Below are 22,849 nucleotides of genomic sequence, written 5' to 3'. Positions count from 1 at the left end.
CAAAATGGCAATTTGATTGTCATATATGGGAAAACCTACTGTTAGAAACTATGATGAATATATACAGTCAAACAGTGCTTGCATTTTGAATGAAAACTGAATGGTAAACAGAATTCAAAATACTAAAGAGGGATCAGAAGGTTTATATTTTGAAGTTACAGATGGCTTTTGCTGAAACCTCAGAAGTAAATTCAAGCACTTCATATTTTCTTCCTCCTTTTTCTGCCAGGTGAAGTATCTTCATAGTGATTTAGTACATATATATATATATATATATATTTTTTTTTTTAATTTATTTTTTTTTAATTTTGGGTTTAGTTTTAAAATAGTTTTAATACCTATTTTAAAACAGTCTGGCTAGAAACAAAAGCTTTGCCAGCAGGGTACTCCAGACATGACAGGATATGATAGATTTCCTTTTTTTTTTTTTTTTTTTTTTTCTCTCAAACATACCACTATTGCTTCTAATAACATTTCTTTTGCTGTTATTGTTTCCTCATGTTCTGTGTTTCAGGAAGGCAAAACTCTAATCACTGAGGAACATCTCAGCTCTTGCTTGCAGTGCTCTACAGTATTCTTCTGGGAGCTTTTCTGAGTGTGATTAAGCTTTTGAGGTTGCACAGCTCATCATCCAGGACACAGAAACCAAAGAAATAAGCAGTCAACACTCACTTTGAGGGAAGATTCCCTTTCTTGACCTCAATCACTTCCCTCTGCTACACACAGACCATATATTTTTGTCCCATCTAAGTATAGCTATATTTATGAATTACAGTCTGAAGTTTGTCATTTCTGATGTCTCCAAGAGAGGGTAGGATGGTTTTCATAAACTATGAATATGGCTCTGTATGGAGCTTTCTTCTGTGTTTGTGAGAGTCCTGATGGCTAACAGCAAATGGTGACTTGTGAGAGAGACTTCAGTCTGAAGTGTTTATGGAGCCTTTCATGGATGGACATGTTCCCAAGCACAGTTCCTCTCCCTGCCGTTTGTCTCGCTCCAGGATCTTCTCAGCTCTGACTCTATGTTTACCTCTCAGCTGCAGCTCAGATTATATTGTGTTCCTCACACAGATCTGACAACTGCCAGGTCCACATACAGCTAATCCCTGAAGGCCTGTCTCTCATTTACCACATGCTGGTATCCCTCTAACCCTACTACAGTTCTCTTACCTTTATGCCACCCACAAAACTGCCCTGTAACTTTTTTAATTTCCTCAATAGCAAGTCCACTTATTTGGGAACTGACTGTCCTGAACATCTCACTGGCCATCCATCCAGCAGTGTGTAAAAATGTCTGGGATGATCTGAATCAAAGGTGCTCCAAGTTGAGATTAATTTAATCAGAAGAAAAAACACAAAAGGTTGCATGTGCTTTAAGGTGTAACATTTACTTCTAGGTATCAGCAAAACTACATGCCACTGAATTATCCCATGTCTTTGAAGTAAATGCAGTGTGAATACAGCACTTCAGAATACAGGCTTTTTTTTTTTATTTTATTTTTTGAGAAAAAAAGCTGTAAAAAATATAATCAAGCTGCAAGTTAGTCAATTTTAGAAGAGCTACATATCTCAATATATGGTTTATGAAGCTAAACAAAATTTATTTCCATAAGCACACACGTGTGTGCATATCAATATTTATATAAAAACTAGTTTTATAAACTCTATGTACCTATAAGTTGTTAATAAACAGCTCTGCTGCTTTTCCAGACAAGTAAGAAAGGTAGAAATGTAAATATATTGAGTAGAATCCTTACTCATGATCTTTTTCCATCTTCCTGAAATTTGAGAACTGTAATAACACTTGAGAGACATGAACTCATAACAACTTTGTGTTTTGAATTCCCTGAGATGTTTAAGACACACTTTATGGAAGTTATCAACTTGCCTCAGACATAAGATTTTTGAATAGCTGACTATTTGTGCACCCCTTACAATGGCCATGAGTTTTGAATCTTAAGGGCTAAAACAGCATCAAGATAATTAGGTAACATACTCATTTTATGCAGAATGTCTTGTTTTGTGGAACAGCTTCTGTTAGATTTTGCATTTCTAACTCAGAGAAGACTCTCTCCTGAGGACAACTTTTAAGTGTGTGTTTAAGTATAGATGATTTCAGAGTGATTTCAGTGGAAACTGTAAATATTAAAGTATTCTTAAAATGATGTCCTGGATAGAGGTGGTCTTAATTTTATTAAGTGTTTTCCTAAGTACTTGAGAAATTGGAATAGAAGTGCTGTATCTTGTCATAGCCAGAGTTTTTTTCTGACAAATTTCTGGCCACAATCTTCCAGCAGACCACCTCAAAGACAGAATACAAAGGGGCTTTGATAGCATGTAGATTACCTAATTTCTTCAGACCACTCTCCACCTCTGTGAGCTTTTCTGTATATCTTCTGTGGGATGTTTCCAGGCCACCTGTCACATTGTCCATTTTTTCTACAACTAGGGAAAAGAGAACAGTATGTTAAGGAAAGAAGTACAATTATGAAAAAAGTCTAGTAAACTATAAAGCAAGCCAGAAGAACACCACTAACATCAAACACAATAAAAGCCTCAAAATTGATTGCTTGCCGCTACACTTCTGCTGTTCTGTGAAATGCTGAAAGATGAACTCCTGTCTGCTGCTGGAACCCAGCAGTCCTCCAGTTCTTCACTCTGACGACAGTCACCACACATTTGTTTGCTCAGGAGCAATCTTCCTTATGAATGAGAAAATCCCTCATCATGAGTTTTCCTCATGAACCAAGTCTTTTTATGGTATTTCCATGTTCACAAGCACAGTGTTGTGTGGTAAACATAGACTGGTTGCTAAAGGCTTAGACATGCGAGAAGACTTCTGTTTATTTTGCTATGAGCCATCTCTCTATGAAGAGACTTTTTTTTTTTTTTTTTTCCTGAGCCTTTTAATCATTAAGAATTGCCTCCTGGCTAGCAAACTCTGGTCTGAGATAGCAGTTGGAAGACATAATTATTAAATACTGCTGGGACAAACTTTTAAACATCTTGATAATGGTACGGATCACTCAAAATGGTCTTGAAACCATTCTGACTCATTAAGATTGAAATGGTGGCCAGTCAGCAAGTCCAGATTCATGGCTTCCGCCGATGAGCTCTTTATTTTGTAATGTCTGAGTCATTTTCTTGTCACTGAGACAATCTGATGATTTGATGGAATTGATATAGAAATGGGAAAAGAACAACAAATAAAGAGAAAATACAACAAATAAAAATGGAGTGGCTTCTAGTGATGAAAAGTATGTAGTGAAGTGTTTGCAAGGCTAGGAGCTCCCTTCAGCTTCCACACCAAACCTATGCTAACATGCTTTTGCATTCAAACCACAACCAGGGGCAGAAACTTCTCATCCCCTGATTATTTGGTGCTTTGGTTACACTGGGAGCAGAACGAATCTGTACCAAACCTGGGAGAGGCTGCATGCAGTATTGTGCCAGCCCTCCCTTCAGACAGAAGAAGGAAGGTGTCTCCCACATTTTTATTTAGCAAAACCAATTCTGTAGGCCTGTGTGGGGTGGAGGATTCCACTAACTCTTTCTGTTTGTGAGGTAATCTGCAGCCATGAAATAGGATCATTTCAATAGGCTCCTTCTTCATTAACTTTTGCCCTTGTTTTTCTGACTATGGGTACCACAGATACACAGCAGGCTTCTAATGCTTCCCCAAACCAATACGACAAACAGCAGACCAAGATTATCTCTGGTGTAACTCTACCGAGGTAATTGGAGTTGTGATTGAGAAAAAGTCTCAAGATTTTCAGAGTGACCAAACATCCTACAGTGAATTACCTTCGTTCTCCTTTCTGTACTGCTAACAACACCCAGTAAAAGAGCAGCTCTATGTGTGCACTAACATACAGTCAAGGTGAAGATTTCAGTCTTTGAGATGATGGCAGCTGTCCTGCTAATCACCAAGCCATAGTTGGTCCTCTCTTTGTCCTTCCTGACTGTCTTACAGGCTGGAGCTCAGGTAGCTGAGGTCCTCCTCCTACTCCACTGGTGCACATACCATATACAGTGGTCGTGTGGACCATACTTAGTGTTTCTTTCTGGCCAGCTCTAGGCAACTCCTTTTTAAGTCTGTGATGTTCTGCTTTGTTTATAGATAGTCACTGTGAAGGACGTGGCTCACTCTGGGCACTTACAAAGAACCCAATGAAAGCATCTGGATTTAGAAAGCAGTGCCACGCCAAATGTTTTTGCTCAATTTTTGCCTTGACTACTGATGTCAGACTGCCTATGTTAATTAAATTCAGTGTAATACTCACCTGTTTGCTCCAGTTATGCAGTACACTTGGAGATGGCAAATGAATATATGTAACAGCAATGACAGGAAAATGTAGTTACTTCCTTTTGCAGTTCAAGTGAGTGACAGCGTGTATTTCAGATCTAAAGTTTGTAAACCAGAGGCTTTATGCCGTCCTATAACAACAAGAATGTTGTCATGGCTGAATGAAATCTAACACTGGAAACTTACATTAAAGTATTCCCCTGAAGAGCCCAAAGTAAATGAGAGTAGTAGAAATCCTATCAATATGTAGTAGCCTGCACTGGCAGGTGGTGAGAGTGGATGGAATTGCAGATACAACAGCATATGGTATTTGCATTGCCAAAAGAAAAAAAAAGAAAAAAAGCCCACACTAAAAAGACTGAAGGTGTTCTGTAGCATGAATGTTCTTTGTGTAAAGCAGCCCCAAATTTTGTTGAAGCAGCAATTCAATCAGACGCCTTACTGATATTGTTGACAACTGGCTGTAGCATGTGTGGAAGTCTGCGCCTGGACTTTGTCTAAGATCACAAAGGATCACTGTTAAAGGGTTTTTCAGTCCCCAGCACCTTGCAGAAGGTAGGGGCTTTTAATTCTGCTGTGTATCTGGCGACCAGGCAGCAGGAGGGGCTGACATGATGCTTAGCAGGAAGATGTTAGTTTAGAGAGGCTGCAAAGAGAAGGCTGCTCACAAGGTGGTGATTTTTTGTCTACATGACGTGAGGCTGCTGATGTCTTACCCAGATTAACTGATATCGAGTACAGAATTAGCTTTTATCAGGCAAACCATTTCATTTATTTTAATTGTTTCCCCTCAGAGGGCAAGTCTGTATGTATTTGCTTTGCACAGGGGCAGGATCTTAGCTTCCACTGTCAAGCAAATTGTGGTCCTGGGGGTCTTGACCTGTCTCCTGCCCAAACTCTCTCCCCAAGCATAAGCTGTGGCTTATTTACCTTTTTGCATCCCTTCCTGCTACTGCCATGTGGGGAGAATGAGTACAGGCCCATGGTCAAATCTGCTTTTGGTGTTCTTGCATTCAAAAGCAGTAGCATAGACGGGCATCCTATTATCGGTAATGCCTTACCTGCCTGGCATTACCTCCAACCACCAAGCTGACCAGTGACTGAAAGCTACCAGACATTCAAACTGAGAGCATGGTAGCTTCCCTTAATGGAGTGAGTCACAGAAAAACCGTTCACCTTAACCTGACACTGCCTGATGCCAGAAAAATTATAGCTTTGTATTTTCACATTTAATTTAAGAAAGTATGTTAAAAAATTACAGATTCCTTTATTCATGTTTTAAAACAATAATTTAATATTTCTTCCAAAGCAAACGAATAGTAAACTCATTTTTTTATTCCTTCATGACCTGAGTATTTAATTCATGTTTTGGTTTCAGGTTTCTCCAACCTACTATGTAATTTTTACCACCAATTTGGAGGTTTGTTCTATGTTGACTTTGCCTCCCATTGAGTTATTTTTTGTCTGCCATATTTAATCCACTGATTAGTAGTTTTAACATTTTAAATCACAAAGGATATCTAAATACTATGTAGGAAATGAAAGTTTTAAAAGTAGTTTGGGGCTTTATAAACATAAGTGTGGGAGGCAAATTTAATGGAAACTTAGCTAAGAGACTGCAAGAATCCCTGATGCCAGCAGAATTCCTTCTCTCAGTGTAATACTGCAATAAAAAAGACAAGCCAAACTCTGATGCAGAGGGGAGAGTTCAAGAGCTTTATAAAATTTTATTTTGAGTTTTGTTCTTCCTTTAAGGCCTAATTCCTTTCCAACTAAGAAAAATATTGCAGCAATTCCTTTGAATACATACCATCAGCTGGGGCTTTGTCTAACTCATGTTTTCCCTGCAAATTAGCGCTTTAGGCACTGTGGCCACAAAGCTCTTAAACTGCAAGGTACAAAGGATGAAATTAATACCTGACATACATCCGCTTGCTGCTTTGGAGGTTCTGAAGGGATTCTTTGGACCAAAAAGGACTTTTTTTCAATGCATGCCTTTCTCTTGGAATTCAGGTGGAGCAGTTACCAAGGTGTCTTAGGGTCAGTGTAGATGTGCATTATCCATGTTCCTATACTATGGGCAAGGAAATCATTTTGTCCTTACCCTGAATAAATGTGGCTGCAACAGAAAGACTAGTCCCTGGTCAGGCACAAATAACTAGTCAGAACAAGAAGCAAGTCCAGAACTGAGTGTAGCAAAGAAGGGGCCTCAAAACGAGAGCAAGGCTTGTGGAAAAGACTGTGCTGCAGGCCCATGGAGAAAGAAGCTGGAAAGCCGTCGACTGAAATGAGGAAGAGAAACTCCCAAAGAGATTTTTTTTGGACAGTTTCTTTATTGCTATTGCTTCCTACACATATAGGAGCAAATGCTTGCCAAAGCAAGATGCAGAGCAATGGTCCCTGCAACCTGATGTGCTGTTTCTGATGCCAAGTGAGGTCTGATTCTCCTAGTAAGCCCCAGAACTGACAACCGTGTAATAAAACGCTCTTGAGGAAAATTCCACTAAATCCCAGGCGTTTAGTGTCTGGGTTATAGCCTGGAAAGATCACATCCTTACTCACTGGAAGCAGAGCTCTGCAGATTTATACCTGCAAAAGGCCTAAGTTTGTCCTCCCCTAGTCAGTATACCAATCTCATCCTCACAGATCAAGAACAATTTCTCGAATCCTGAAGAATCTTTATCCTCAGAATCTTACTTTCAGAAACCACTTACACATTCTTCAGGAGAATACCTGAGCAACTATACTGCTTTTCTTTACATTTTATTTTAATTTACCACATTCTGTCTGCTTTATAGTAAAAAAAGAATATATATATTCTGTTAGAATATTTGTCCTTCACATTCTCTGATCTCCCTTGTTAAATTTTCCACCTAAAGCAAGCAGTTTTCATTTTCTTCCCACTCAAAACTCCAGTGAATCCTCTCAAATAAGTATTTATCCCTTTCTATTTCTACAATTTCCTTTTCTTTTGCTGGCAAAGGACCAGAGATGATGTCAGTTATGCTACGAGCACAGCTGTTGGCGGCACAGGACACACTGCATGCTAATCACATGAATATTTGACCCAGCTTCTTGGAGGGGTTTTGAAACTACAACTGAGAGTTGTATTGAAGCAGCTAGCTTAGAGCTAGCCTAGTTTTCTCCACAACATGCTGCAGTGTCCTACTATAATGCTCAAAATCATGTTTTTCACTTTCTTTTTCTTTCAAGGACTTCACATCTAATTTATTTAACTTATTATAGCTGTGACTGCACAAGAAGCAAACATTTACATTGATTCATTCATAAGAATGTCTACATTGCTACAATTCACTAGTCCCCTTTAGGTATGGGAATTTTAAGCTGTACTTTCCAATGTGCCCTACTGTGGACTTGTAAAAATGAACTTTCCTTCATTACTGGGTTGCCAAACTGTCGGAATCTTTGAAATTACTGTCAAAAGCTTCTAAGCATCCTTGTTCATCAAAATAATTGCAGGCGACTCAATAAATTGGCACCTCTTGCTTCAATCTTTCTTCCAGATTTTTCAAAGTAATATTGATCCTACACTTTATTCCTGTGATAAATATTATAATTATCTTAATAACACTATTCCTGGCTCTCCCACTAAGAAGGGCATTTGTTCTGGAAAGGTGCTGATACATGTAAAAGGGCTCAGTGAAATAAAGGCATAGCAAATACTGCAGAGCTTTGAGTCTTCCAGCTACTCCTTCAAGGTAGAAGGACAACCACTTTGTTCTAAGCTTTTTCCCCTTTTAAAATTTCTAATCTAATCTGAAAACTTCACAATTGTTTGAAAATGAAAATATAAGGCTGAGGTTTGTTGCCATGTGTGTACAACAAACCACATTGCCAAAGGTGAATGTTCAAGGTGAGAATGTGATAAATTGCTTATCAGGTACATGGAAATGCTCTTGGATGTTTGACTGAAAGAGAAGTGTTGCACTCAATTCATACATACCTTTATATCCCAGAATGGCTACGGTAATTGTTAACAGGGCACATAAAATATATAATAAGATGATGGAAAACTTCAGTGCCCAGTTATTTTTACACTTGGTACATTGAGTCCCCTCCTGAATACCTGCAAAAGAAGATTTAAAGAATTTTAAAACAAGGGAAAAGGACACATTGCTGGTTTTATCTTCCCTTTTCCTTTCCTCTGTGTTCTAACAAAGAAAATACTTATACAAGCAGATGATAAGTGGGTGTCTCTCTGCCTATCCTTCCAGGATAACCTCCACAGTGGTTAAAGCATCAGCTCTGTGATACAGTCACTTCAGGTTTTAGGCTGTGGAAAAGAAGTAGGTTCTTTGCTGGAAAAACTGGAGCTTTCCTGGGAGACCAGGCTATTTTTCAATTCTGCTAACAAGAGTGTGATGAGCTTTGGAAGTCAGATGTTTATCAGCATATCCTCTGTCAGGTATCACACGACGGCAGCTTTTTCTCAGCATTCAACCGACAGAGGCAACATGAGACAGTAGATGCTCTGGCAGAAGGAAAACACAGAAATAAAATAGCATTTTTGAAGTATGATAGGGGTACAGGCCCTGCCTTGCAACCATTACCACTAATGCCTGCTGTGTGAACACTTTCTTTCCATAATGGGAGAGATTTATTTATATTTTTATATTTTTATATTTTTATTTTTACTTTTTTTATTTTTTTATATTTTTATTTTTACTTTTGTTTTTATTTTTGGAGAGTGCTATTTCCAAAGAGAACAAGGGCTGTTACGCTGGTAAAGCTAGTGGCAGATCCATAACAGCAGAATAATGCTGGTGAATTTTCCCATGATTAAGAAAAAGGGCCCCAAACCAATGACAGAAAACAAACCCTCACTATTCTAAATTCGAGCTTTTTTGCAGAATGTTTTGATATCTTTAAGTATATCATGGAGCTATTACTCCTCTTTTCTTAATGTATTCCTCAGGAACAGGTTGAGAGTTTTGGAGGCATTAAGTTACCAAGAAGTTTGGGAGAAACATGAGTGTGTTTCATGCACTGAAATGAAAGGGCTGGATTTATTCCTCCTTATGATATGCATTAATAGGCCAGGATAAATGCAGCTCTCTGTGTCTGTCAAAATATGCATCTCTTTGATATTTTACTCTATTTGTGAACTATTAGGGGAGTCCCACAGGAAAGCTTTAAGTTCTAATAAATTCTGTGTACCAGATTACTTAACTAATCAAGACTTGCTCTGTAGCTTTTTATGAGTAACTTACATTTCCCCTGAGGCCTGGCCCACAGCTGATTTTACTTTTCCCAGCTGATGCCCCTCTGCAGAGCTGTTTTTATTTTGTGTTTCTTAAGAGAAAAGCACAGGCCTCTTCTCCTGGGGTCACTGAGGAATGGTGACCAACACAGCACGTTAAGTCAACTGTATTTCTCTCAAAGAATAATGTCTACTGACTTCCTTGGGCCTACGGTACGTGAAGGAGGGATGAACAAACTGAAGCAACTCAGGAGGAGGATTTGCACACAGTTTATTTGACTAGGCATTTTTCTCAATTCCCTTTGCGCATATACAAGCCATGGACAAGGCAGAAATGCCTCTCTCACAGGTCAGCCTGCTTTCCACATTACGTTATCTCACGTTTCCTAAACCTTTCAGCTGTGACAACGCGTTCTTCTGCCATGTGATGAATGTGATGTCATAGATTTGGGTTACTTGAGGTTTCGGCATAAGGCCAGTTGGGAACAACTGGTTCTGTCAGGAATGGTAGGGAAAAGTAAGACAAAGCCACAGAAGAGAAACTGGAGGGGAAAAGCTTCACTCCTCCCTGTGAGGCTGAGAAGGAGAGGAGCTGGTGCCCACACGGGCAGTTGGAGAGCCCATTTATCAGTGCTTGGACTTGGAAGACTGGTAACTCCTGAAAAAAAAAAAGTGAGGAGTCCATAATTTGATAGTCAAGTTTGCTTATGGGTTCTGGTGTGTGAGGTGGTTTTCTTTGTCCGGTTGATAGCCTCAAGGAGTTTGCAAGTGGGGAAGCTCTGCTTGCTGAAAAAGCCGAAGAAGGAAAGAACAATTTTCTAAAGTTTTGCAGTAAACAAAGTAAAGGAGCACCATTTTGCTGTTAGATGGTACTGATGGGCTCATTGAGGGCTGTGTACTGTGTGCTGAATGCAAGGTTCCTCCTCTGAAGGGTTTAAAATTCATATTCCCAAACTTTAAGTCTTTGAACATCCCACATGTCAAAAAACACTGGAAGCCTGCAGCACAAAGCACATCAGACTCACCTTCTAAGCTGTACAGATAACAGAAAGCTTGATCCTCATTATTTCCATGTTAATGGAAACAGGATCAAATCCATAACTGGGAAGACTGATAGACTGCAGAGGTACAAAGCCCAGAGAGAGGCAGAAATCAAAACAAAACCTTTGACAGTGACTACACGTAGAAAAGTTTCACTTGATGGCAGTCTCATATTAAGATTACTCATTTTATGACATGACCTGCTTTCTGTCACTGTGCTCCAACTTTCTGGGTAGTGTAATGAGCTGAAGCAGTGCTGATGTCATTGGATATATCGCAGTCCCACACCTAGTATCGTGCATGCTCCAGTGCACCATAAAGATCTCGTTTCACTTGTCTCAGTCCTCTCTATCGCTGGTTCAATAAAAGAGCACTTTGGCTTTTTGGAACTTTTACTTTCAGTGTATTTCAAACAGACGGCAGAACAGCACCCCAACAAAAGCCAGATCTTTCCACCCCTTAGCAATCCGGCGCTGTTGGTATTAATAACATAAACACCGCGTACTAAAGCGATAGCACAGGCTAGAGCAATTCCATTAACTAACCGGGGCTGGAACAGCGTAAAGCAGTGCCTGCTGGTGCTTTCTGCCTGTCAGCTTAAAACTGTGTTTGACTGTCAGCAAACCCCCCAACCCTCATCTAATGTGCCCCAGGTCCAGGGCTGCAGTGAAAAGCCAGAGAGCTCTGACAGGCTCTGTTGTTTTCCCTTCACTAGAGATGGACACAGTAAAGGCATCTGGAGCCATCACAGGTATACTTTATTGCAAATGCATAGCCCCTAACTCTGCTGCTAATCCCAGTTGCTTCTGTAGCTTACTAAACATTTAAGAATTACTGAAGATAGAGGTACCTTGAAGGAAAGTTTTGGAAGACTCTTTCTGATGTCTTTTTGTGCAGTTAAACAAAAGAGACTATGAGTAAAGGTAAAAGCCAGGAGTGCAACCTTCTCAGTATAGGGATGAATTATAACGTAATCAGGGCTCTATAGCCTCCCCAAGCAAGGAACCTGGCTTCAACTTGCCCTATTGTTCTTCCCTGTTCCCTGTTTTAGGACCAATCCCAAATAAGATTGTTCTGGTTCAAAAGAAACATTTAGTCCACACTCTCAGGACACTCATTTATTTACTGAAGGGCTGCTCTGAAAAGACACGATAGCCAAAACATTATGCAAGAACAGATGGGAGGTGGTTTGAAATGTTCACTGTGATTACACAACAGCCAGCAGGTTGGCATAAAAGCCTACAGGTTTATCACAACAGCTCAGAGCCACGTCTTGAAGCAAGCCACTCTTGGGCTTTAATTTGACAAAACTTCCACCGGAATCAATTGCACTTTTACCCACTTGACTGCTTGTTTTCATGGCTCACACATAATGTTGTGTTCTTCCAGGAGATGTGTAACAGCTCATACAGAAAGCCACATAGTAAATGTACAGGGAGATTATGCATGCCCATTCCATTGCTAGAACATACATAAAACCTCCAAAACTGGGTTCTCGGCTCCAGTCTGCTCTTCTTGGTTTCTTGTCATTGCTTCTAGCCCAGCATACTCATCTCTATGTCCTGTACACATGATTTTAATGCTGGTCTGCTCCCAGACATTTGTCACTAACTTCAAAACCCAGGGAGCCAAGGTCACTTCCGCACGATGTGCATTTCTCACTGCTGATTTGATCAACGTTTAATAAATATCAGATGGGACATGATGTGCCTTGTTTCGCTGGACACATGCTTTTTTCCATTCCCTTCCCTGACTTATTTTAATAAGATCTCTGGTTTTTCTATCTCACTGTTGGGAAGACATCTGGCCAAACAGACAGCGACCCAGTACAAAGAGATCCTGCTGGCTCACATGCTTTGGGGACCCCCTTCTCTGCAAACCAAGATGGTCACAGAAAAATATGCAAGTGAGACATCCCCCTGTTACCAGGCTTTGTAGTATTTGTTTTTATAGCATTGCATTCCAGTGACTGAAGACTTTGTTCTCACGCAGGGGGTATACATCTGCAGATGCCTTTTGGGCTCCAGATAAGCAGAGATTTTGCTGGGGGAGGAGCTTTTTGTTTGTTTGCTTTTATTGTTTTTTTCATTGTTGTTGTTCTGTGTTTTTTAATGGCAGACCAAATATCTTTGCTCTTTGACATGCAGCAGCTACCTTATAAAATACCTAATTCCTCAACTATATTGTGCTTCAGGAGCACATCTCTGAACACTTGAGGATGATTATGCACACACATTTTCTTGCTGAATAATTCTTTTAGAAGTCTTTTCCTCTGTGTTCTTTTCTTGGCTCTTGCTGCAGGATCTTAGGTGGCCCCATAATATTTCTGCTAGCAGATCAGTTTTGACAAAGATGCAAGGTTCCCTTTGCAATCCTGACAAAAAATGTGCTGATAAGATGATTGAAGAAATGCAGCACAGGAAACGAAAATACGTACATTAGTTAGGAGGGGTTTTCCCCAGTGTAATTCATTGTGAAGAGATAACATCCCTTGCAGTTCGGAAGGAAGACTTCAAGCCTGGTTTGCAGCCTTCAGATGATAAATTTCTCCAGGATAATGTTCTCAAAACTGATGAGCAGGAGATCTAACAGCTATATTTAAAGGGGCCTGAATAAACTATTGAGTACATGCAACATGTAGGTAGGAACCAAATACTGAGAGGCTCTTAACAGGCTCCCAGTGGGTGCTGAACTCACTAGTAAAAGTAGATGATCCCAGGAAGAATCTATCTCTAGGTTTAGATAACTAAAACCCTTAAAAAACTGTAAGTGTTTAAATTCACGTACCTAACTGCAAATTTGTTGTTGTTGTTGTTTTAACAAATAAGCACGATTAGGCATTAGGAAAAGAAGCCTATCTTACAGGATTGAAATTGAAATATAATTCTTTCATATGAGTGAACACATACACATATATATACATATTACATAAGTATATATACTTACACATTCTTATATTCACATATATACATATATGTCCATGCATATGTTTTTTAGAAAGAAGCTTTTGTACAGACACAAACTCAGCACACTACTTCAGCACACTCAAATGAAAAGCAGATACATCTTTGCCAACAATAAACCTCATGTAGCTTTGAGATTACTGGATCCAGCCAGCCACAAAACTCAAACTGAAGTTTTTGTCTTCTTTTCTGTGTGGTTTTACAGGTTATTAACCTACTCTTCATGGAAACAATTCCTGTGATCCTCCATGAATGGTTTAGCTGCAGTCAGCAAAACGGATGATTTGATGGCTCCATATGACTAACTTACCTCAGAAAGCAATCATTCTTTATAATGGTTATAAATGGCAAAAGCTCAGACTGGTTCATACTTCTTTTCTTTTTTTTTTTTCTTTCCTCCTCCCCCATCCCCCTCCCCCCCCTTTTTTTTTACCTGAGTAAAAATCTCCTTCCCTTAGTTTGGAGTATGTCCTTGCACTATAAAGGCTGTAACTTGAGCTAAAAGCAAATAGACACTCTATTTTTTCCCCCTTACTGATGGTCCAACCCCATAACGTAAGGCCATACAACACCAGGTTATGGGATGGGGAGAGTTTAGTATGAGGCTGCTGCCCTGGTAAGCACAGCATGGACTGAGGATTCTCTGAGCAACTGCCCCTTGACCACATGGTGCCACTGCCCCTCTCTGTGACCTAAATGCTTCCTGATGACCCCATCCTAGGGCTACGTGTGGCTGAATGAGCAAACTTTGTGGTTATTGCAGGACAGGTCTGCAGGAGTCCTTAAGTTACAAACCCATCTCTGGGGCTTTGCTGGAGAGAGCTATCAGCCAGCAAAACCAAGACTCTCAGTTTATTAGACCTAATAGAAGAGTAGTGAGTTTACCACATTGTCCCAGCTGCTTCACTCCTTGCTCAGTCTCTTGCCACAATTTCCTTTCTGCTAGACCCTGAGGGGCCCCATGGGTGCCAGCCTTCCTCCCACATCTACAGTCTTCATGATCACAGTGGTCCTGTTAGCCCAGGGGGTGCGATGCTGGCTTATGGCTAGGTGAATGGGAACGACCTGCTTGACTCCATGCTCAGATTTTTACTGTGCCATTGGTAAAAATACTAAGCACAAACATGCTGTCATTTGTTCTGGAATTCAGTAGTTTCGCTTCTGTTTTTCTAATCAAATAGGGATAAAAGAAAGCTTTGTTTATTTTGGAAAGGTCTGTGGTTATTTACTAGGAAGCACTCAAAGCAGCTAAACTTGAAACCTAAGCAGTGGGTATGTACTCACTTCACTTGTGCCAGCTTTCCTGTGCCAGGTGGAAAATCATGAAATATGGCAGCAAGGCCGTGGCTGAAACAGCCACTTGATATTTCAAGTAAACACTGCAAGACACAGTGCCTCTTTCTTCTTCAATTAATAAATCAACAGACCAACCCCAAACCACTCTGTCCTTACAGGTTTCTACAGGGTCTCGCACAACCTGATTGCATGAATAACCTCTGGAGGGAAAAAAGCACACCTCAAAAGCCTGCTCTGTGACTGGGGGTTCATTTATTGAAAGAGCTGTGCAATTCCTCCTGGGGACAGTCATGTTGGTTCCTCTGATTTTATCATGAGCTTCACACTGGGGTATTTTCTTTTTCACCTGAATATCCCTTTCTTGCAGCTATATAGTGATGAGAGGTTTTCAGATTGCATTTTAGAACAGCATGTTCTCAGACTCTTAAAAAAAGAAAAGAAAAGAAAAGAAAAGAAAAGAAAAGAAAAGAAAAGAAAAGAAAAGAAAAGAAAAGAAAAGAAAAGAAAAGAAGTCTTTCCATAAGGATGAAGGCCAGAAGACAATAAAAGAATCCACCATTGACAGGGCTTTTTCATAATCTTGCCCTCAAAGAGCCATCATCACCACTGTGGGCACAATGCTTGGGCTGGGGCCAGCAGAGCTCACCATCCATGTCCCTTGTCCCCTGAAACTGGAGGCAGACATGAGAGGGCAGTTTGCCCAAAAAGCCTGGGGTATTTCAGTGGAGAGGGGTTTTCTTCTCTTGGAGGACTTAGAAAGCCCCCAGCTGTGATGATGTGCAGGTTGCAGCCTGAAATTCTGCAGGCAGGAGAGACAAAGTCTCCTCCATGAGACCAAGTCTGTCAGAGGGAGCAGTCGCTTCCCGTAAATCCATAATCCCACATCTGACATAATAAAGAGTCTCAGAGGGCCAACACTGTTATCTCTGGAAAGCTTTCAGCCTAAGAAATACTTTATTCTATGTAATGTACACAAAGCCTTTCATTACAGGAGGGGAGAACCCTCATTTTCAGCCTGACCATCATCTCCCACTTATTTATATAACCCAGCCAGCATTTCTCTCTGGCTTTGTTCCTCTTCACAGCAGACCAGAGATTCACAATGAATTGTCAAAAATCCTAATTATACACTTCAACAACCATCACCATTTAATTATATACCATTACTAAACAATGTCCTACTGTGATTAAACACCAAATATCTTAATTGAAAGGATACAAAAAGCCCAACCACAACACAGGGTGAACAAAGACTGCTGAATATCTGAACTGTATGTTATGCAAATATTATGAGCAGAACTAAAGAACTAGTGTGGTAGAGTTTAAGAACAATCACAGATTTGCAGTAGTTTAAGGTCCAGCCATAGCAATGTGGTAAAGATATCACACTACCAAAGAGTCCAACATCCCATAGACTATTAGATTTAAAGACACATCGAGAGCTTAACTCAAACCAGAACAAAAACCAGTAAGTGATTTTACTTTTAAATAACTGTCTGGAACAAGAGAGATGTGTCTGCCCTCGGTTAATGAAAATCAAGCAGGAGATCACTCAGTGCATGCCTGTGGATCTAACCCCAAAAATCTAATTAAGCTTTTCAGAAAATGATAGAAAAAATATCACAGTTAAAAGAAGATAAAAATCATGTGTGAATTAAAGACCTGTTCAATGACAGGAAGACAGCCACAATACATCACAGCAAAAAGACCTTCTCAAGCTGTAGCCCAAACAAGAGAGTTTTAGATTGACTCGCAAGAAGATATACAGCCAGAGCTATAGGGAGATCAAAGCCAGATCTTTGGCTTGTTCTATAGTCTCCTAAGACAATCTGAGGGTATTCCATCCAATGAGTTAATTAAAACTAGATTGAACAAAGCCTTAGCAAAATCACAGAAGGGATGTGTCCTTCAGAGTTACAGCATTTAGCCAGATGGCAAAGTAATGCCATTTCTGTCTACATCTGGGCCCTCTGTTCTTAACTAAGCAAGCCTCCTTATGAAGCTTAGCTCCTAATTAAGGTGGTATAATTTGATGATTAATGGACATAGTTTTTAGCCTTAATTCAAATTACATTAGACTGAAAGGAGGAAACAAGGTAACTGACTCTAAGTATGTATTTTCCCTAATATTCTATATTTTTATAACACAACATTTAGGTGTTAGTAACTGTAGTAATGATGTTACATTAACTGGTAGGTAGAAAAAACTAACAACTCTGTGATTTCTGGATGTTAAGATAAATTTCTTTAAGAGGGCAACACGATCTCGGTTGGGGCTGCAAATGTGGCTTGTCAGTTTGTGGTGAAGTCAGCCAGAGCACAGGTGCAAAACACATTCTCTTTGCAGGAAGCTCCCACTGTTGGTTTTACTAACTTCTTCTGCAAATTTTATCATCATTTTGAGGACAATGCTGAGGAGTGATAGGTCGGATCACTGTTTTACAGTCCAAAGATGAGCTTGGCTTCTCCGAATGAACACTCCGGTCATAGGTGACGAGGCAACAGCTCTGTATTCACTGATGCTGCCACACACAGTATTCCAGCTATCTACAGAAATTAAACTTTTTTATGTGCCTGCACAAGTCAAATGGGAATACTTGGAGCCCATCTGTTCTGTGAAAGTTTCTATGAGCGTGTGCATGTGCACATGTGCACTTCTAATGCCGTCGCGGCAGGTCGTTCATTCAAGCGTATTATAAAATCCCATGTGTCTCTGTAAAGTGCTTTTAAACTCCTGCAACACATATGAATCTAAACCAATTTTCACTAGGCAGGAAGAAGCACGCTGGATGCCCTTCTCATTCATCAAGCTTTTTTCTCTTCTCCACTACCTGCTGGAGCAGAACGAAATAGAGTTTCAACGATACTTGATGTCATAAAAATGTATTTCTCTTTTTCCGTTATGGAAAATACAGAGCTGCTTTTGATGAGGCTTTCAGGAGGAAAAAAATAATTGCCTGCAGGCTATGAACAAGTATATCCAACTTCATGCAGAAAAGCAAAAGTTTGAAAAAGTTATAAAGACTGTAATTAGTTAGCACTAAATTGCAGATATATCTGTATCTACAAATTTACATGTTGTTACATGTTCCAGCTGGAATTTTGTGATGAACAACTGACATGAACAGAACTGAAACATGTTAATCAAACGTCTCAAGTTGAAATGCAGGCCTTTATCCAGCCTTCACCGGACCTTGTGGCAAGGCTTCTTTTGCCTTCATTAAGAAACATCCTCTAGTAATTGCCTCTTTCCAACTAAAAAGTCTGTCTGAGGACATTATTTGGAAGACTTATGTGTGTAAAAAATGAGGTGAAGTTGTTCCTAACAGTGCTGGGTACTTAACAGTGAAACAGGCCCCTGAGTGGAACATGACCAAGCAACTGGATTTGGGTCCCAAAACCAGAGAGGGCCATGAGGAAGAACACAGTAGAACCTCATAGTGGGATGCGGGTGCAGAAAACACAGCACATTTATGGAGGCATGCTCTACTGGTTTATTTAATTACAGCTGTGAATGTAAATTGCCACTTCTGACTGACCTTTTCCATGAAAATATCAAGACTGCATGGCTGAAGTACCTGAATGAAGAAGAACGGGTGCCTGCAGGCACTGCAATGAACACAGCTTGAGGTCACAAATCCACTGACTGTAAATTTCTACCTCATCTCCTAAGGCTACATGTTCAATTACAGGAGTGAGAATATATCCAGGCACAGTGTTCCTCTGGAATGGTGCTGCCTTACTCCTCTCATCTGAATCGAGAACACAGTGTTATATCACCTCCGAAGGCAAGGGGCTGACAGGGGTAGGATTTATTTTTCACCTTACTGTTCTTCTAAAGCCACCTAAGGTATGGCTTTTTCTTCAGAAATTTTCAGTCTTGATAGTAGAGACAAAAAAACCCTGTCTCCATCTCCAACCTAACCAACCTCCCCCAACCAACCTCAGTCTCTATCTTCTTTTCCTGAATCTTATATTTTCCAAAGATGTGTTTTTCTCCATAAAGCTAGATTTCTGGGCTAGAAGAAACGACTGTGACCCATTTCAGCTACCACCTTTCAGTTTTCTCATTCACTTCCCCCTTTCTCCCCCCTCTCCTCTCTTCTCCATGCCCTGCACTGTCTCCAGCTCCTGAGCTCTCCCCATGTCCCGGCTCATTCAATTTCACCAGCATCCAATTTCCTGGATAAAAAGCAGACTAAGAGTGAATTCCTGATGTGATCAGAACATTTTTCACAGTTGAGCCAATGTGCAATGGCTGTGCAATGTAAGGAGCAACAGCCCTGATAAATGGGGTGTTTCCACCTAATACCATCACAGTTCCTGTGATTTTTCCCTGCTTAGTGTTCTTCTCTGTATTTAGAGAGGAAAATTTATTCTTCCATACATTACTATAACTTCCTGCACAAAGGTAGTGCAGGATTAGCATGGCTGATAAATGCAGTTCTGGTTTTCCCTCCTAATAAAGAAACAAGTAAATTTACACTGTCTTGACAGTCACTGAAAATAGAATAATTAAATTTGCTCATTCCAAGTGAGGAAAAGCTATGCCAAATGGCATCCAGAGCACTTGTCACAGACAAGGTAAGTGGTTAGCCAGGAGTATAAGGAGCATACTACCCATCCATGTAGCACCAATCTACCGCCTTCCTAATGCCAATGCAATCACCACATTACAGAGATGAAAACTCTACTGCAAACACAGAAACACAAAAGTTGACAAACCCATCAGAAGCATTAACCTACTAAATCTATTCTGTGCATGCCTGCCTTGTAACAACCTGCCATTTTTAGGTATCATGGGAAATTTGTTAGACCACCCCCTAACAAACCAGTAGACGTGTTGCTATAGTAACAATAATAACAGCAATAATAATGCCTGTAATAATAATAATCTTCCTGAAACATATACCCCTTGCTGAATTTGCTGAAAAGAACATCTTTAATTCTTTGCTAGGGACCTTATGAAATCATGGAAAACTAAGTATTTGCAAAATATTCTGAATGGAGCCAGGGAATTTTAGGGTCTGTGGCTTCAGAGCAGCATGTAGGGGAGCGGCCATGGACTCCTGTGACTCCCACATCTGCAGGCAGAGGCCTCAGGTGTTAACCCGGCGTTTCAGGCTCATTGCTGAGGAATCGGGGAATCGAGGCTTATGGAGAAAGGCTTAAACTGAACCAAATGTTTTTCTTATTCAGAAGGACAAATACAGAAATCAGATTTTGCTACCAACTGTATGTGCTTTAATTTGAGTTGAATTTGTAAGACCTGATTATTTTTTTTCTCAGTTAATTTGCAAATATATAAGTTCTTGAGAAATGTATAATCCTATACATTAAAGAAGAAAACAACAACAAAATAAAAACCCAAATCTTAGCCTGTGCTTCTATGAAAGCAAGCCAAAGGCAAGTGAAAGGAACGTTTACTTCTTTGGAAGGAAATAGTTCAGGCAAGAAGGAGAAAAGGAACGGAGTGAACTGAGAATGATGAGATGTGTACATTTTTTGATTTTGAAAAAATATTCTTCCTGAAGCTAGTGCCAAAGTGTTTTAGACTGCAAACCTAAATGTCTGCCTTATAACTTACTCATTGGTTTCCAGCATTTTTCAAATCATACGTTTTACCTTGTTAAAGAATGTTGTAGTCCTCAAATAATTGTTGCAATAATCAAGTTTCCCTATTTTGACATGATATACCACTGAAAATAGAAGGGAAATGGACCCTTTCTATACTTGGAAAGGTATCAAATTTGTACACAACTATGTCAAGCCTGAATTTGCTTTTCAACTCTTATTTTTTTTTGCCAAACTCCAAGATTTATTGTTCCTTCAAGCAAAGAGACTGAAGCAAATCTGGGGTCAATATCTAACTTCAGGGTCAATACATCCTGCTTTTTCACTCCAAAAGAAGTCAATATCTGATGTTATTTATGCCATACTCTGCAGCTGCTCTTTGGAACTCCAACAGAGAAATACATTGCACCCTTGACCCACACTCTTTCAACCTACGTGTGGAGATACTATAATTTATTTGCTCAATGCAAGCGTCAAATGTTTTCAGTAGATCACTGCACTAAACACTCTTGTTTCTTATCATGGTTGCACTTACACAAGTGTAACCTCTCTTGCTTCCACAGAGTTGCACACAATTTATAGCAGTGCAGGTGCATCACTCAAACCAGGGAGCTGGAAAATGGCTTTTCTTCCACACCAAGCTAAAAACATAGAACAAGAAGAGCAGGTGAAGCTGCCAGACTGGCAACTCAGTGGAAACTTTGGAATAAAAAAAATAACACATAGCACTATAGCCTATTTAAGAAAAGTCTGATGAACTTTAACTCTTCCTTGTGTCTTCAGAGTCCACAGACAAAAAGTCCCTGTACTGCTCTAAGCCTTCTAAATAATAGGCTGAAAAATAATTTTCATGTTTAAAACTGAAAGTATTTCTAAAAATACCTGTTTCTCAGCAGTTTTATTTGACTTTGAGCATTTACTTCTTGGCTGGTTCTTCGTATGCCAAGTTTCAGCCCAATATTAATTTTTCCATGGCTGAACTACATGCTCCTGAAAAGCAGAGCTGGAAATGTTGAAAGCCATAAACTATAGCTAAAGGTTCACGTCACAGACAAGATCATGAAAAGCAGAGCTTTCAATGTGAGCAGAACCATTAGCGTGAATTTGATGAAAGCCGTATTTTGTTTGCTAAGCATGTGTCCCACATCACCTGCTAGTACTCTGACAATCTTACTCAAGCCTCCACAAAGAAGCAATGTTTGTACACAGAAGATGTAGTCGTGCCACACACGGGCATAATGGTTTTTACCACTCTGCTTGCTCTTGTTCTGCACTACTGGCCTGATCCACAAGAAAGGTCAGCATCCTGTTTGCTCACTTGAAAGATGCATTCCTCTTTAAATAGCTTAAGTAAGACTTTCTTTAATGCTTGAAAACAAACTTTTAAAACTATTAAGGTGAATGAATGGATCCAGCTCCTTCATACCCTGCCATGTGAATACTGTTGCTTACTGGCAAGATCAAAAGTAAAGTCTCTACAGTTTTACAAGATGAATGCTGTGTAATTAGAGCTCACGGTTGCACACACAATGCAAATATAACAGATTAAACCGCTTGATAAATATCCTGGTAGCTCTTGTGTCAAAAGATAAGGGAGGATACACCCAGTGAAGGCACTGCAATCCTGTAGAAATTTTAAGGGTAGTACAATTTGTTAGGCGGGTTCTTCTCTCTTCCACTCCTAGTTTTATCGAGAGCTTTATTAAGCACAAGTTAAAGGCACTTACAGAAATTTCCTCTAGGTCTTTTGCCAAGGTGCATGAGCAACCTCAGGTCAGAATTTTGCTGTACATGGACAGAAGCCAGAGGACAGAAGAGCACTTTATTTTTAATCATTATTTCATTAGTTACTAAACTGCTTACCTGCTCCATAACGTTTTGCACTGTCTGAAAACAGCATCCAGCTTTGTGGGAGATCCTTCTTTGGCCTCTCTCGGCTGTGGACACAAACTTGGTAAGGTTTCCGAAGGACCACAAAACTTAACACGTAACTAATGAGGCACACAGGGCAGCCATTCAAGCTAGCTGAACTGCGGGATAAGCTGGGACCACTTACAGAAAATGACTTTCTGCATGGCTAAAGCATGTTAGGAAAAAAAAGTATAAGCCTTGCGTGCTGTGTGTGCTTGGAGAGCAGTGGCTCCAAGAAGGATAATAACAGGTGAGAAGACAAGAAGACTAATAAAGGGTTCCCACCACAACTTTAGTGCAAAAGAGGGCAGATCCACCTTCCTGGCCTGCTGCAAGGAGCTAGAAGTTGGACAGACCTTGGGGAACACGTCACTGACGGACAGCCAGCTTGACACAGGGACCCAAAAAGTCTGACCCATCTCTGCAGCTCTCCAGGCTTCTCCTGCTGGAGACAACATCTGCAGCCTGGACAGCTTTGGTGGCTGTGGGCCAGGTACGTTGTGCATAGGCCATGAGAAAAGGCCTGCTGGAGTTGGT

General features: G+C 40.1%; 1 protein-coding gene across 2 annotated transcripts in view; it reads right to left on the bottom strand.

Annotated features, from left to right (window-relative positions):
• The window catches only part of COLEC12 (collectin subfamily member 12), a 93,598-nt gene that overhangs the window by 9,324 nt on the left and 61,425 nt on the right, over nt 1-22,849 (bottom strand). For both annotated transcript variants that reach the window (XM_038174198.2, XM_027451978.3), the window contains exons 3-4: nt 8,271-8,393; nt 2,347-2,445 (exon numbers count right to left, since the gene is read on the bottom strand). In XM_038174198.2, coding sequence (XP_038030126.1) covers nt 2,347-2,445; nt 8,271-8,393 — 222 coding nt within the window. The remainder of the gene's footprint in view (nt 1-2,346; nt 2,446-8,270; nt 8,394-22,849) is intronic.

The sequence above is a fragment of the Anas platyrhynchos genome, chromosome 2 (assembly GCF_047663525.1).
Source record: "Anas platyrhynchos isolate ZD024472 breed Pekin duck chromosome 2, IASCAAS_PekinDuck_T2T, whole genome shotgun sequence".
Taxonomy (NCBI): domain Eukaryota; kingdom Metazoa; phylum Chordata; class Aves; order Anseriformes; family Anatidae; genus Anas; species Anas platyrhynchos.
This window is presented reverse-complemented; position numbering and strand designations above follow the sequence as displayed.